This window comes from Myotis nattereri (genome assembly GCF_964212035.1).
Source record: "Myotis nattereri genome assembly, chromosome: 6".
NCBI lineage: Eukaryota > Metazoa > Chordata > Mammalia > Chiroptera > Vespertilionidae > Myotis > Myotis nattereri.
Window position 1 is genome coordinate 70737781 of NC_138081.1, and position 17296 is coordinate 70755076.

The 17296-nt window shown below is 42.4% G+C and overlaps 2 protein-coding genes across 2 annotated transcripts in view; both read right to left on the bottom strand.

Annotated features, from left to right (window-relative positions):
* Window positions 1-3203, bottom strand: part of ZC2HC1B (zinc finger C2HC-type containing 1B) — a gene marked incomplete at its 5' end in the record, with an annotated part of 36151 nt that extends 32948 nt beyond the window's left edge. The window contains one exon of the mRNA XM_081094384.1: window positions 3176-3203. Within this exon, the coding sequence (XP_080950510.1) occupies window positions 3176-3203 (28 nt within the window). The remainder of the gene's footprint in view (window positions 1-3175) is intronic.
* Window positions 3204-3426: 223 nt separating this feature from the next.
* LTV1 (LTV1 ribosome biogenesis factor) lies at window positions 3427-16957 on the bottom strand. Its single transcript, XM_081094318.1, has 11 exons — window positions 16792-16957; window positions 15413-15544; window positions 14152-14325; window positions 10862-10949; window positions 7788-7929; window positions 7178-7436; window positions 6126-6253; window positions 5058-5197; window positions 4809-4861; window positions 4419-4619; window positions 3427-4290 (listed from the first exon to the last, which is right to left on the bottom strand). Exons 1-11 carry the CDS (start codon window positions 16792-16794, stop codon window positions 4180-4182), a joined length of 1431 nt encoding a protein of 476 aa, XP_080950444.1. The 5' UTR covers window positions 16795-16957; the 3' UTR covers window positions 3427-4179.
* Between the last annotated feature and the right edge of the window lie 339 nt (window positions 16958-17296).

The window sequence follows — 17296 nt, forward strand, 5'->3', positions numbered from 1 at the left end:
TGAGGGAAAATAATCTACAACCAAAAATGTATACCCATCAATCAAATATGCAAGTAGAATAAATACATTTCCAGACATTCAAGGTTTCAAAGTCTATACCCCGTGTACCCTGACTCAAGAATTGCTGGAGGATATGCTCCACAACAAGGTGAGCAAATAGGCAATTCAACACGGGAGAGAGAGAGAAAAATCCCAGGAAAACATCTAGGCACCCACACCAAAGGGCTACCAGTCCAGGGTAGGGATGTGAGATTCAAAACACCAACATGTTGAAGACTGTCATGACTGAGAGATTCGCTGCCTTTGTAACCGGAGAACAGTTATGAAGTATATCTGGCTCCCACTGTGCCCTAGTTGGCTTGTTTGAGCATGTCCCAATGAGATGCCTGCTCTCCCCTTCATAGTCTGACGTCTAGATTAGCTGAGGATACTCATTTTACTCCATGGGAAGGTTCTGCATTGATCTTCTCTTGAGATAGGGGTAGGTGAGCTTAGAAGCAAAAAAATATAAAACAAGCATATTTAAAGGAATTTCTACAAGAGATCCAGGATGCTCCAACTGCAGTGACACATGTCCCCCCAGCGGCTCACTCATCACCTTGCTCACTGACATCTCCACATAGGGCTATTGTAAACTCTAGAAGGTGAAATCAGACTCAGATTATTCAGCCCATCTTCTCAAAAATGTCTTCATCAAATGGTGGCAAATACTGCCTTCATAGAGCTAGATTTACACTTCTCAGTTGCTCAAATCTAAACAAAATACTGTGTTTAGGGATACCATACAGGTAATGAAGTCTGTATAGTACATAAGAGGAGAATGGAATGAAATGGAAGCTGGACCCACAGGTGGCCTGTATGTTCTATTTCTTGAATAGTGATTGTGTTTATTAAAAATTCTCCTGTAAGTTTCTCAATTAAAACGTGAGGCCATTAGAATTTTTACCTTCTCCTTGCATTATCTAGAACAAACAAGCTGGACAAAACATACTATCAGCACACAGGAAGCAGCAACATAAAGGTATTGATAATGACAGACTCTAGAGTTCTGTCCTTCACTTGAGGTGATTTGATGACATCATAATGGAAGTTTGGATACAAGATATCACAGGTCATATACACAAATGTAATTGCTCTCGGTAGTTTGACTTGTAACAGTCCTAAAATATCTGAAAAAGTGACTTTATACCACTCATGGACAGTATTTAAACAATGTAAGTCCTCAAGATAAAGCAGGCAAATTCTTTATGATTTTGCCCCCTACCTGGGACGCTTTAGGCCTTCTTTCTTCTTGCTGGTATTAATCCTGTTTCCCATTGCTCCTTTTAACTTTAAACAAGTTTTTTCTGAAAGGTCTTTCCCAACTATCCATTCATTTACATACTACTTAGTGATCGTTTACCCAAAGCTGGGAACTGTTCTAGACCTTGGGGATAAAATGGTAAACAAATTCCCTGCCTGCAGTTTGAGTGAGAGGAGAAATATACCTGATGCCAATAGATGCTCTGAAGAATATAAGGCAGGGAAGGAGCATAAATACAGGGGAGGGCACGGCTGAATGGACCAGCTGGAGTGTCACCAGTACACCAAAAGGGTTGTGGGTTCATTTGGCACATACAGGAGGCAACCATCGATGTTTTCTCTCATGTCGGTTTCTCACTCTCCCCCTTCCTTTCTCTCTAAAAACCAGTAAATATATCCTCGGGTGAGGATTAACAAAAAAAAGGGCACAGGAGAAGGATATGTGCGCCATTTTTTAATACATGGTCAGGGAAAAGTTTATGGGAAGGTGATAACTGAGCACAGCCTTGAAAAATGTTTATTTGCAGTAAGAGCACTCCAGGGGGACAGCACGTTTCCAGATCCTCACGTCAAGTGGTACTTTATCAGGGATTTGGCACTGCTAGTCCGATTTTGCTGCACACACCCTGCCGCCTCAGATGCAGTCCTTGAAGGCAAATCCCTCTTTATCACTTTGGACTCCCGACATTTAGCATGGAGCTTATGTTAAATTCCCAAGCATTGCTTACAGATAAATCAAATCATAAATATTCCAAAATGTTATGAAATAATTCAAAATACTGTATAAGAATTTATTCCCCAGAATAAAATTAAGATCTTTAAGTTTGGAGGATAACCCACATAAATCACAATATGTTTCTCCAAGACTTGTGGCTTATAGTCACATTCTCTAAACTGCAAAATATGTGATGTGCTGATTTAAACCCTTTGGGTGAAGTACAGTGAAACTAGCTCATAAGATGGAAATTTGGATAGCACCAAGCCAAAGTAATATTCCACGTCTCTAAGATTCTTGCTGGTTTTGTGAACCTTCAATTGAGATACCTACCAAAATAAAGGGTCAATTCTTTTAGGATTTAATACATTCCCAACACTATCACAAACCATCATCTGACCCTTTGCTTCTTCAGGTTGGCATTTAAATACATACTCTCCAGCATCCTACTTTTGTAATGACAAGATCTTCAGCCAAGTTTTTTGTATCAATCCTAGAGGCCCAGTGCACAAAATTCATACACAGGTAGGGTCTCTAGGCCTGGCCGGCGATCAGGGCTGATCAGATTCCCCGCCTCCTCCTTCCCTCACTCCCTCAGCGTCCCACTGCTGGTCACCCACCATGTTCCGCGCTGCCCCCTGGTGGTCAGCACACGTCATAGTGAGCGGTCGAACTCCTGAGGGGACACTTTGCATATTAGCCATATATATATATTGGTAGAGTACCTAATGCTGTTGTTTTTCACAACTCCTTTAAAACTCCTATAACAATGACTTCGATTTAAAATTTATAACAGTGAACAAGCTAGGCCTGGCCGGCGATCAGGGCTGATCAGATTCCCCGCCTCCTCCTTCCCTCACTCCCTCAGCGTCCCACTGCTGGTCACCCACCATGTTCCGCGCTGCCCCCTGGTGGTCAGCACACGTCATAGTGAGCGGTCGAACTCCTGAGGGGACACTTTGCATATTAGCCATATATATATATTGGTAGAGTACCTAATGCTGTTGTTTTTCACAACTCCTTTAAAACTCCTATAACAATGACTTCGATTTAAAATTTATAACAGTGAACAAGATAAGACCAACTTTGGAAGAACCATAAAATAATGAATTAGACAAAGATACTTTCTAATTAACTTAGAGAGCAAATGCAGCTCACCTGCTAAAAATGGTTCTACACCAGCCATTCTGTTCCCAACTCAGATCAAGTGTTCACAGATTTCTTTTCCAGAACAGTCCAGATAACACATTAGTCATGGACACATGAACAAGGGTTACTAACAACTTGTCTATTGCAAGGAAGTCACAGTTTACCAAACAATTAACAATTGTGATGGAGTCATTGCCTTAGCCTTGAAAATGTTTAAAGAAATTAAAAAAAGAAAAAACAAAAACACACACAACCCAATTCATCAAAAAAGCAGGGAGTTTTTCAACTATGTATTTTAATAAAGTATAAATGGTTCCAAGCATTAAATAATGTTTAAAAGACAAACTTTCTGGTTTAACTGACTATTTCTGATTTTGAGCCAGGCACTCACTGAAGCCAAGGAAGTTTTCTTGATTATTCCTTCTTCTGTTTCCTGTCTTCAATGTTCCTCAATTCCAAAAGCAAGTCATCCAGTAATTGATTCCCAACCACATTAATACTCAGTTTTACCATCCGTTTGAAGTAACTTCTACACCAGCTTCCTACCAGTGGAACCTTCTCAGAAAAGCTCTTCTTACCACTCAGCATTTCAAAATTAGTTTAAATGGGCCACTCTTCTACAGACAGCAAATTAAACCACTTAACTTACTGAAAAGGAGTGGAACGGTTTCAAAGAAATAGTTGAGAACATCTGCAAAAGGCAACTGGGACAACCATACAAATAAATAAGAACACACAATTCCATTTAAATTATGAAGACATTTTCTTTAATTTATCTAAACATTTCACATTTATGAAGTCATTTATTTCATAGCAAATCTAAGCTCATCATATTAAATTTAAAAATATTACAGTATTTACAAACTTGCTGATATAAATACAAATATTGTGTTGTTTTCAATACCTGCCAGTAAAAAAGGCAGACCAGTCTTATCTCTTTGAAGATCCTCATTCCTTCTTGAACACAATGAGGAGCCCTAAGGGGAATGCACCTCACCCTAAATGTTCCACCCTCACAGCTTTAGACCCTCAACATTCTTCTTCAGGTTCAGTAGCTCCTTTTCCTGCCTTCTTTTCTCCAGTTTGAAGGCTAATTTGTTAGCTTTCTTCTCTACTCTCCGTTCCTGTACAAGAATACATGCATGTTATTCAAATCTTCAAACTGATTCAGACTAACTTTATAAAAGAAAATTCGCATGACCTCCCTGCCACCAGCTCTCTGTAAATCTCACATCTGAGAAAAGCCCTTTACCTTGCGCTCTTCCTTTATAGCTTGCTTTCTTGCTCTTTTATCTTCTTTGCTTTCATTTTTAGAGCGTGGCTGGGTTGACACCTTGGGCAGATCACTGTCATTAATCATCTGCATTCGTTCAATTTGCTTTGCTGTGAATCCTTTCTGAGGCAAGACATTGAGAGGTATTCCTGTCTTAGAAGATATTCGGATTTGTTTGGGCTGAAATAAAGATAAAATGGCTTAGGGTTATTTCCCATTCCTATTAAAAAATAGCTCACTTACAACATTGTTGTTGCTTTTCCTAATGGTGTTGGGAGCCACTAGAGATAAAGCTGATGTGAGAAAATAATTTATACACTTCCTTTCCTGCATTGCGTATTTCAAACAGCTCAGGACATTAGCACTTACCTTTGGTTCATACTTAATAAGTTGTGGATGGTTATATAAATTTGAGTATGTACCTAAAAAAAAAAGTCACATATTAATAAGCAGGCTTTCAGTTCAGCAAAACACTACTGAGTTCCTACTATATTCCCAGCTTTAGTGTTTTCATAGTTTAAACTAACAATGGAGACTCTCATAAATATTTTCATATTGTTTATAACAGAAATATTTATTTCCCCATTATTTTCACAAAATATATACTAAGATACTTACTACAAATGGATTCACAATCCCACTTCTCCTTGATTTCTTCAAGAACAACAGTGACAATCTCCTCCTCCTCAGACCCATCAAGTTCATTCACAGGCAAGTCTTGGTCCTCAAAGGGTTCTAGAGTGCTCAGTTTTACACAACTTGTGGTTAAGTTTTCAAAAATGAAAATAGGAGAAAAAAGAGCACCACCCATGTTACTGTATGTTACTCAACCTGCACTTAAAGAGCTATGGAAACAACAGCAATTTTTAAAAACCCACACACTCAGGTGTCCTGCTTCTCATTTCCTGTCACAATTAGCTTTGTTTCCCTGCCTTTTGCTTCCAGCAGGTTCTGGCTGTTCATTCTGCTGACAGGAAGGAAAAACCTATCTGCATTTTTGCAAGGATATAACACATTACACAGAAAGACGCTTTTCTAAAACATAATCTTTTTTAAAGCCTCAAAAAGCATTAGTCCATCTGTCCCTCCGAAGGATTCAAATAATTCACTCCAAGTATGCAGCTCCTACCCCGCTGCAGGATCTGCGTGATAGTGATCATCAAACATCAGACCTCTCTAGCAGACGTAAACACCTCATTAGTTTCTCAGAGGAATCATTTAATGTGGGTGCTGATTCACCAAACATTTGGCTGGAAAGTTCTACTAATCCGGATGGAGAGATACGCTCTTGTCTTTCTTTAAGCCATAAATACCTACTCCTCAGATGCCTGGCATTTCAGGAAGATAAAGAATGTATATACGAAGTCAAATAATTCTTTAGCCAAAGAGGCTAGAGGCACCATCTCATTCTCATTCTCAAGTGGAACGTGACCTTGTACACTTCCCACTCTCACCCTGTTATTGATCATCACTCTTGGACAAGTTCCAGAGAAAGCGGTTCTCAGTATGTTCCCATCCACTGTTATGTTCAGTTTCAGAACTCTTAATATGAAAATGGGAGCCAAAGGTTATGGAAAATGTACCATCTTCTTAATTTGGATTCTGACTAGGTGATTTTCAATTCATGTGCACAATTACTTTATTTGAAGATGAAAAAAGCAGGTAAACAAGGAAAAGTCACCATACTTCTCTGCCTTCTCTTTATAGTAGTCATTCAAAACTTCCTCTAAGCGACTGCTGTCTACTTGAATGGAACCTTCCAATTCAGCATTATCCAGAGCTCCAATTTCATCATCATCATACTGCTCATAAAACTTGAATATAAAGAGAGAAGATACCATGAAAATAAATGTATTCAGTAAGAATACAGCACTTAAAGGTTATCCTACACAACATAGACACCACCCTGATCACAACTACAATGAAAATATTATCAGGATTCAGTACCCTAACAATATGATGTGGAAGAGGTTCTACCTATCACTTTTAAGACTGTAAGTAGGTTGCCATTTAACATGACAATGAAGACAGTTACTCCATTCAGCTTGGAAAGCAAAATGCTAGGCAGAAATCTTTACGCAGAATATTTTACAGATACTTTCAAATTCATTAATTTTGCAAACTAATGTACAAAGTTCACTTCTTTTTTTAGATGATGTTTACTGTATTATTCAATGATGTTCACACTACCAGGCTTTGTAAGAGAGTAAGCAGGGTGATGTAACTCCTGAAATGAGGTTATTCATGGTAACAGTTTGCTTATTTCTCTGAGAAGAGGGAAACTAGTACTTAGTGAAATGCAAAGTTAGAACCTTTATCTTAGGAAGCCATCGATCCATCCATCCATCCTTTACTGAACAGTGTAAAGTTTAAACTCCTACCACGTGCCAGATACCACTTTAGGCCTTGGGATGTATCAGTGAGCAAAAACATACACACAAAAATGGGGAAAATGGCATTTCCTTTATGCTTAGTCCAATGCTTAATCTCAGAAACTGTGACTGAAGAGGTTTGGAATCAAAATATTATCAGTCTAAGAGCAAAATCAGTGGGAGGTTTGATAAGCTATCTTTTGACCTATCTGCATTCCTTCCAGAATTAAAATTAAGGTGGTTTTATGGTCTGTTTCAATAAAAGTTATTGGCTGTTTCTCATGCTGAAAGTTCTAGCGTTAGGTTCCAATGTCATATATAATTTACTAAGAACTAATATTAAAAGGCCCTGGATTGGGACCTTACCTTCTCAAACCTTTCATCATGTAAGGTCAGCTGTTCATTTCTCCTCATAACTGAGGATGTCATAGAATACTCAGTAAAGCGACTTTTCGTTTCCTCTTCCCAGAACAAGTGATTTTCTAGAGTCCCCAGAGTTTTCCCAGGGGTAGACACATCCTCATCTGAGAATGAGCCTGCAGAGTCATAGTCATTGTCATCACTGCCTTCTTCCTTCTCATCGTCCACATCTGCCCATTCACTGCCATCTTCCGCCTCTGATTTCCTAAAGTCAGAGTCATAAATTAACTGTCAAAACAACTTGATAAACAACAGAACCCAATGCCTTTACACAGTAAAACCTGAGAGTGTTTCAGGGAGGATTATTGTTTAGGGAGAACAGCTGTGCTGCGTGACTAGTCTGGTCTGGCATGGTTGGAAAAGTGATGAACTAGCAATCAGGCAACTTGGACTTTAGCCCCACCTACTGATGGCTTGTGTCTCACATTGTCTGCTGAAACACAGAATTCTCAGACGCAAGTCCTAAAGATCTCTTTCAGCTGTAGCGTTCTATGGTTGATATCCTATTAAAGAAGCAGCAGTCAGGTCATCCTGCTTTGAAACAAACCAAACATACCGCATATCCATTCCCTCTTCCTCTTCTGTTGGCTTATTGGCCTGAAGAATAAAATCATCTTCAAGCAGATTAGCTGGATCATCAAAGTCAAAATCATCATCAAGGGCTGCAACAATGTCAGGATCAAAATCCAACCGAGGCCCTAGATGAAAAGTAAAAATTAAGTAATAACTCCCCAAGAAAGCATCATTCCTTCATTTAACTAACATAATCTGAGTACCTATTATATGCCAGAGTATAAAAGAATAATTAATAACTCTAAGTCAGTCAAGAGGGAAAGAGATGGATGACTGCAAATAAAAGAAAAAGGGGGGCCCTAGCCGATTTGGCTCAGTGGATAGAGTGTCAGCCTGCAGACTGAAGGGTCCCAGGTTTGATTCCGGCCAAGGGCACATGCCCAGGTTGTGTGCTCGATCCCCAGTGGGGGGCGTGCAGGAGGCAGCCGATCAATGATTCTCTCTCATCATTGATGTTTCTATCTCCCTTTTTCTCTGAAATCAATAAAAAAATAAATATATTAAAAAAAAAAAAAAGAAAAAGGGGAGGGGCTTGAGGGGGGAAAACCCTTCCATTACAGATCTACAATGTTAAACTGTCTAGTAAGCAAAATTCAAAGCTTTGACCTGCAGGAAAAAACTGGACTTTAAATTCACCTGTCAGAAATAACTCTCGCCTGTTAGAAGTCACTCAAATTAATTATCTGTAGCCTATTATATTATACCTTGTCTTCTCAGACTGAGATTTTAGTAAATCCCAACCCGTTTCTTCAGCTAGGTTCTTCTATAAGTAAAACCACTACAGAGTTCAAGAAGTTTCATGTCCAAACCTGTAAACTGACATGGCTTCCAGCACCCTCCCATTATGGCTCCTGCTTGGCTCTCCAGCCTCAGCTCCTAGTAATCCTGACCCTTCACTCCAGGCATGCCCAGTGTGTGCAGTTTCCTCTATTCATGCTGTCCTGCTTTTGCACAGTTGTCTGCGCAGAATACCCTCTTTCCCATCCCACTCCTTCATCTACCTGCTTAACTTAGCCCTAAGAAATCAACTTGGACAAGCTTTCCCTAGGAAAACTCCCCCAGGCTTGGTTGGTGCTTCATCATTTACCCATTTGTACTGTAGTGGTAATTACCCATTTATTGTCTATCTTTCCCAACTTAGGGTAAATTCCCTCTGGTCAGGGACTATGCTATTCTGGTTTAACCCAAAACCCTGTCAAACAGTGGCAACTCAAAAACCTGTAGAATGAATTAATAAATGAATGCTCAATGGCAAGTTTACTCAATAAGGGTTGAGGGACTGGGTGAAAAAGTGAGAAGATTAAGAAGTACAAATTGGTAGCTAAAGAATAGTCATGGGGATGTAAAGTACAGCACAGGGAATACAGTAAATAATACTGTAATATCTATGTATGGTATCAGATGGGTACTAGATTTTTCAAAGTGATCACTGTTACTTAATGCCCAATCATTCAGTTATACACCTGAAATTAGTATCATATTGCATGTCAACTGTACTTGGAAAATAAAAAATTAAAAAAAAAAATTGTTCTCATCACAAAAAAATTTTGTAACTACATGTTAATGTAGTCTTATTGTGATAATCATTTCATAATATATATATCAAATTATTTGTATATCTGAAACTAATGGAATATGGCAATTATATCTCCATCTATAATAATAAAAGCGTAATATGCTAATTAGATTGGATAGCCAAACAACCTTCTGGATGAAGCTGGAGCTGCAAGGGCCGAGCCCCTTGCACAAATTTTGTACATCGGGCCTCTAGTCTGTCTCTGTCTCTCTCTCTATATATATAAGCCTAATATGCAAATTGTCCCCAAAGGAGTGCACCTGAAGACCCATCACCCGCTATGACATGTGCTGACCACTAGGGCGGCGGTGCAAAATGAAAGAAGGCCCTGGCCAGCAGCGGGAAGGCCCCAATCAGCCGATTGCCAGCCAGGCCTAGGGACCCTGCCCATGCACAAATTTTGTGCACCGGGCCTCTAGTAAAATATATTAACCATTGGGAAAAAAATTAAAGCTATTTAAGAAAACAAAACGAACACTACTTCTGTGTTTGTTCTAAAATAAGTTGGTACTGCAAAAAAAAAAAAAAAACAACAAACATAAACATAATTTTTCAGTGTATGTGAAATAGATGGATAAATGGGACGTCTACATAAAACTGGAGGCCCAGTGCACGGGTAGGGTCCCTATGCCTGCCTGGCAATCTGGGCCAACTGGGGCCTTCTGGTTGCTGGCCGGGGCCTCCCTTCCCCAGCTGGGGCCTTCCTTCATTCCGTGCTGGCCCCTGGTGGTCAGCGCACGTCATAGCGAGCGATTGAACTCCCAAAGGGACGGTTTGCATATTAGGCTTGTGTGTGTGTGTGTGTGTGTGTGTGTGTGTGTGTGTATGTGTAGAGAAGATACTTCCATACTCTTGGGAAAACATTTTTTCTTTTAATTCTCACCTCAGGACATGTTTTTGTTTTTGTTTGGTTTTAAATCCTTACCCGAGGATATGTTTATTGATTTTAGAGAGAGAGGTAGAGAGAAAGAAAAATCAAACTGTTGCCTCCCATATGCACCCTGACCAGGGATTGAACCCAAAACCTAAGTATGTACCCTGACCAGGAATCAAACCCACAACCTTTTTTGATGTACGGGATGACACTCCAACCGAGCCACACCTGGTCAAGGCCTGGGAGAACTTTTAAAAGCTAACATGAAGTATTTCCAAGATTACACTATATGTATGTAAGGCTAATTGAATATTATTGTTTCTTTCGTAAGAGGTTAGGTCAAGGTTAAAAGTCCCCCACTAGATCATGAAAAATAATCTTTCCTACTTTCCTCTCTAAATAGGAACCTCAAAGACTAAGAATTTGATGACAATAAAAGAAAAGAATGCTAATCACACTCTTCCCTTCCTAACCATCTCTCATCTGAACTGAGACATATCTCAATTGTTTCAACACTTTATCAGGAACAAAACTCTGAATTATTACTATACGAAGTTTCTTTTTGTAAAACACAGCTCCACTGAAAGGGCAAAGAAATTAAACACACCTGAAACAGGAGCTGCTTTATTTAACAATCCAACATCTTCCTCAAACTCTGATGCAAACACTGATGAAGGCAACTTAATTCCAGTGGTCTTGAAAAAAAGAATTACACAATGGTTAGTTTATTCAACAATACCTCTGGAACTACTTTACTGGGCTGAAAAGTTCAGTAATTCAAAGTTCAAAACTCATGGTCACCCAGAAGCTTAGAATGTGACCTTACTTAGAAACAAGATCCTTGCAAATGTAATCAGTTAAGAGGAGGATAATGGAGTATGGTGGACCCTAGTCCAATGACTGGTATGTCCTTCCAAGGCCATGTGAACACAGGAAGACACACAGGGGAGGATGCTGGAGTGACGCATCCACAAGCCAAGGGACACTAAAGATTGCCAGAAACCACCAGAAGTGAGGAGAGAGTCAGGAAACAGATTCTTTCCGAGCCCCCAAGAAGGAACCTACCCTTCGGAAAGCTGGATTTCACTTCTGGCCTCTACAATTGTGACAGAATAAATTTCTGCCATTTTAAGCCACCCAGTGTTAATTTGTGACAATGGTCCTAGGAAACTAATACAATCACATTCTGAATTCTCTCACTTGTGGTCCAGTTATACATTTTAAACATGTATATTCCACCATCAGCTCCAAAGCAACTTCCCTGCAATACTTCATAGAGCTTTCTCCAGTATACTATTGCATTTAATCCTCACAACGCCTTGAGGAATCAGCATGTTTTAGTGAGGTTCTGGGATCCACAGTATTACCTCATGTCCCTTCCTCTGATTGGAATTTTCCTTCCTCTTCAATGGAACCCACCCGTTAGTGGCTAGCTCAGTTCCTCCTCCCTCCACGAAGCCCTTCTTAATTACTGTCCTAGAACTTCCCACTGCTGTGGACTCCCCTCCCTTCACACACCATCTCCCTTCACACACCATACAATCTACTTCAATGTGTACTGGCACATATTTTCTGACTAGTCCTTATGCTTTAGTTTCAGCTTTTCAACCAAACAGTTAATAATGTGAGGGTCACCAGCACATGTTATCGGTCCATGTACCTCACCACCCACTCTGTCCTCAGCTGAGCAGCAGGCATGACGCTAAGATGTACGTTCTCACTGGCTCACAGGCAGAATGCTGCACTGAAAGCCTCAGAAGAGCATGAGCAAAGGCCACATACAGTAGTGCATACCCAGCAAGCTGTTACGGCTTCCAGAGTGAGTTACTCTATGGCATAAACTTGGGCAAATACCTGGTATTCTGCTATCGAGTCCTTGTAATGTATTTAGTTTTTCTACTGATTTCAGAGAGAGGAAGAGAGAGAAAGAAACATCTATTTGTTGTTCCATGTATTTATGCATTCGTTGGTTGCTTCTTGTACATGCCCTGACTGGAGATCAAACCTGCAATCTTGGTGTATCAGGATGTGTCTAACCAACTGATCTACCCTGTCAGGGCAATAGAGTCCTTTTCTTAGCAAACAGACTTACTAGATATAATTCACATACTATACAATTCACCCACTTAAAATGTACAATGTAATGATTTTTTTGTATATTACATTATTATTTTGTAAAACTGTGGTAAAACATATATGTGGTCTTTAAAAAAGATACTTTGCAATTATTAATCCTTGGAATTTAGCGGTTTAGAAGGAAGGATCACCTTGTTTTTAGTGAATTTACCTTTGGAGATGTTTCTAAATATTGAGAAACAGTCAAAGAGTATACACAATTAGAGTTTAGACAGTGACTAAGAAGAGGAATGGGATTCTTTTTACTGGTTGTAGTAGCTCCTAAATACAGGGATGGGCAAAAGTAGGTTAAATTACCAACCAACATTACTTAAAGATAAATCATAAGTAAGGATACAAAATGATAATAACACAAAAATAAGTAATACCACAAAAATAAACTCTTTGGAGTACTCAGAACTGTAAAACTATTTTTGCCCACCCTGCTTTCTACCACGGTAGCACCTGTTTTCCTCCACGTGAAAATCAGGGGCTACTTAAGCAGTACTAATTTTTGTACTGCCTTATTTTCTGTTTTTTTTAGGGTTTATTCAAGATTTCTGGTTTATTTAATTTTGGTGGTTTGTTACAAATTACTTTAAGGTTAAAAAAGCTCATGGGACTCATGTACATTTTTGCGCTGTGCTACAGAAAGCCAATGGCAATCTTGTCTTTAAAAATAATGCATACATCTTTATAAACATCATTTAAGTGTCCATTTAAGGGCCTTATTCTGTTAAAAGTGAAATAAACCAGTTAGAGAAAGACAAATACCATACAATCTCACCTATATGTGGAAGCTAATGAACAAAATAAACTGACGAACAAAACAGAAACTGAGGCATGGATACATGTAACAGACTGACAGATGTCAGGGAAGGGGGACTGAATGAAAGGTGAAAGGATCAGCCAACAAACATATACACATGACACAGAGACACAGACAACAGTGTGATATAAGCAAGAGGGAAAGGAGGGTGGTAAATAGGCGGAGATGGGCAAAGGGGATGCGGATAGAGACTTTGCTTGGGGAGATGGGTGCATGATGCAGAAAAAGGAACTTAAACTGGTAGCACTAATCCTACATAATTAAAGGGTAATATGAAAATTGACACTAATGGCAGAATGACCAGAACGACTGCTCAACCAGTCACTATGAGGTGACTCTTGGCCGGCAGGCTCCCATTCCCCAAAGGCGAACGGGGAGCCAGGGGTGAGTGGCAGGGGATGCGGGCGGCGCCAGGCCAAGGCTCCCGCCCCGCTGGTCGCCCCACACACAGACGACCCACAGAAGGGGCGGGGCCGGCTAATGGGTGGGAAAGGCCGACTTCTTAGCCTCCTCCTCCCCAATCCCACCCCAGCCGGCAGGCTTGGACAAACGGGGAACCGGGGGTGGGTGGCGGGACCGGCTGCTGGCAGCTGGGGAAGATGGCCCTGATCACAGACCAGGCCTAGGGACCGTACCCACACACAAATTTCGTGCACCAGGCCTCTAGTAATTTATAAATATGTGCTCTCACTTGCAGTTAAACCATGAAGTATTAAAGTGCTATCTAACATGACCACATCTATCAAAAGTTCTAACCCTGTCAAAGACTGTCACTTTTAATAACTGCCACCAAGGAACAGGCGGCCTACTCTCACCTGCACACACACACCACTTTCAGTGAGAACATGGCCTGCCCCATTTCTTGCCCAGAGTTATATTGATATAAAACTGTTTTGTTTTTTTTCACTCACCCCCACACACTCTTTCTCACACAAATTGTTGAAAAGTCTTACTGAAATGACTGACGTTTCTTCGTCTTCATTCCTCCTATTGGGTACACTGACTGTACTTGTGGGAATCAGCTCTGAGGGCCCGGACGGTTCCTTCAGATGCTGTAGGTAGTCATAGTCGTCATCGAAGAACACTCCATACTTCCTCTGTTCTGCTCGCCTCTCTTCATCATTTTTCTAGGATAATAAACAAAATGGAACTACTACCTCTTCCAAAATTAAGGCACAGGAACCTTCCAATGAGCACAGCTTTCAGAACAGAAGGCAGATGGCACATGGACACTGTGGTTGACAGGAATGAGACAATGAATTCTTGACAAATTTAGGAAACACAGAGCTTCCAAACTATTGTGTCACATAAAATTAAAATGGAACCAATTCCTCCTTTCAGTAGATGTTTCTGTGCAATAATCCAAGCCAAGAAACACAAACACACACACACACACAGAGCAATTTGTTTTATCATAGAGTAGGGGCCTTGAAAGGTTAAGTATAATTTCTTGTATTTATACACAAAGAAAAACTGGCTTTACTAAAAAGCTAAATAGGCCCAATGTTCCCCAACACTTCCTTTCACATTACCCATGCTTAACAAGTATACTGACTGCTAATTAGCACATCGACCCTTTAAAACAGTGGTTCTCAACCTTCTGGCCCTTTAAATACAGTTCCTCATGTTGTGACCCAACCATAAAATTATTTTCGTTGCTACTTCATAACTGTAATGTTGCTACTGTTATGAATCGTAATGTAAATATCTGATATGCAGGATGGTCTTAGGCGACCCCTGTGAAAGGGTCGTTTGACCGCCAAAGGGGTCGCGACCCACAGGTTGAGAACCGCTGCTTTAGAAGCTCCCTAGCACTTTCTAAAGCTGACTTACCAGTTGCAATGTTTTGCATTTCATGAGTGTCCAGGAGGCAAAATGCAGTTCGTGGTTATGAAACAAAAGGCTCTTAGGGAAAGCAGCGACTGAGCTTTGGGTTGTGCCCCAAATATCATCAGGCAGTACTGTAGCCGATGGCTTAGTACATGTTTATCATTACGCAGGATGTGCTCACTGAGACATCCCAAGTAAAGGCGGTTCATCCTCTCACTCAGAATGAGTACGCACAACGTAAGCATCAGCACATTTACTGAAAATTAAGTCACAGGTTTTGCTTCCCTGAAGATCAGTTACCTGAAAATAGCAGCGGGCTGGGATAATTTAAAACCACCCACAGTCCACCCACACACTCCCTGGCTGAAGAACAGCAGCACCTACTTTCTGTGTTGGCAGCAGAACCCTCTGGGGTGCAGTCTCATCCGCTGCTAACGGATCTCGCTGGCTCCGGTGGACCAGGTGGAAGGACACAGCTTTCTTCTTCTCTATGAAGGGCTTTTTCTTCCTGTGAGGCTTCGGGGGACAGAAGCGGAACACGCCATGAACACAGAACCCAGGCCCCTGTGGCTTGTGTCACAGTCCGCGCGGGCATCTTCGCTAAGTTACGTGAAGGATCAACAGGTTTTTTGAAACCTACACTAGTAGGGCAGGCAACATCAAGTCTGTTCTCGAAACGCCTACACTCACCTTCCTCCAACCAAACAGCTGTGGGCACCTACTCTGTGGGCACCCCTTGTCATGGGCGCTGGGGATACAGCAATCGCTAAGTCAGACAAGCCCCTACTCTTCTCCAGCAAATCATCAAGAACAGTGATTCCGGGTAAAGAGAAGAGAAAGACGGTGTTGTGCAAAATGACTGAAGAGTGACTTTAGCCTGGGTGCCCGGAGGAGGTCCCGACAGGTTGGACCAGGACAGCGAGCCTGCCACCAGGAAACCCGGGGAAGGCAGATGCGAGCAGGGTACACGCTTCATGTACCAACTAGGGTGGGGCCTTGACTTACGAGTGTCCCGACTAACGAGTTTTTCGAGATACGAGCTGTCTCTCCGCCGACTTTTTGCTTTGAGTTGCGAGCTGAAATTCGAGTTACGAGCCAGCTTCAGATACCCCACCGCTCGTTGGCACAGCGAATGTCACAGTGAACGCCACAACACCAGCCCAGCATCACGTGTCTCACTCGTTCACTTTTTGACTTGACATACGAGCAATTTGAGTTACGAGCTCCGTCACGGATCGAATTTAGCTCGTAAGTCAAGGCCCCGCTGTACTGTGTGCAAACACAGCTGAAGTCAGTGAGACTCGCCATTCCTTTCTACGTGTTTATTCCACTACCCCACCGTGATTTTTCTACGCTGAGAAGGCATCATCCCAGCGGAGTAAGCCGCCTTGCTTCGGGAGGAAGCCCAGGCTCTCCCACAAGTTCCTTCCCCTAGAGCAAACTGACCGGCAGACACCCCTTCTCCGCCGGACCCCGTGCAACACGGGCAGGGGCATCTGCGCCCAGCGTGGCAGAGGTTTTCGGGGTAAAGGGAAGGCCATTCTCTTGGGAGGCGCTTGGGCGTGGGAGACGCACTGTAGGCGGCAAAGTGTGCCCCAGGGGGTGAGGGTGACCCAGACCCGGCCCTGCGCCCCGAGCCGCCTGCCCGCAGCTTCGGACCCGCCCTCCCGGCCCCCGGCCGCAGGGGCCACCGGCACCGAAGGACCCAGCCGCGCTTCCGCAGACCCAGAGCGCCACGCCCCCAGGCCAGCGGGCTCGCCCACCATGTTGCGGCCGCCGGGCGCTCACACCAAAGATCGGCGACTCCACCTCCCGGTCCTGCGGCACCGGACACGCTGCGTCGGGGACGCCGCAAGGGCCAGCTCACCGCGGCGTCTTCAGGCCCCACCGCACGTGCAAACCCGGGACCCGGACAGGAAGTCCTGCACCGGCCGTGGAATCGGACCAATCGCCGGAGAGCTGAAGTCTCGCGGCCGGTAGTGACGCAGGCCTCACTCCGTCCCAAAAACCGCGAGAAGCTCTAGGGAGGAGGGCTGTTCCCGCCCCCTGGGGGCGGGACTATTGCGGCCGGAAGTGAGTCCGCGCCGGGACGAGTCGCAGGCGCCTCTGTGGCGGCGAGGCGCCAAAGGGGGTGAATGGTTTGGAAGAAGTTGTTTGTATAGCGCCCTGTACCCGGAATACAGGCGAGGAATCTAGCATCTCCACTGACGGTTGTATTCCCTGCCCGTTTCCAACCGTGAAAAACAAAACAAAAACAAAAACCTTGTA

Bases quoted from the DNA above. Each gene is read 5' to 3' on its own strand.
- LTV1 (XM_081094318.1), bottom strand. The intron at 10,950-14,151 runs GTAAGACTTTTC...CTTTTTTTCAAG, and splicing joins AAGAAACGTCAGTCATTTCA to ACCACTGGAATTAAGTTGCC. The intron at 7,930-10,861 runs GTGTGTTTAATT...CTTTTCATCTAG, and splicing joins TAAAGCAGCTCCTGTTTCAG to GGCCTCGGTTGGATTTTGAT.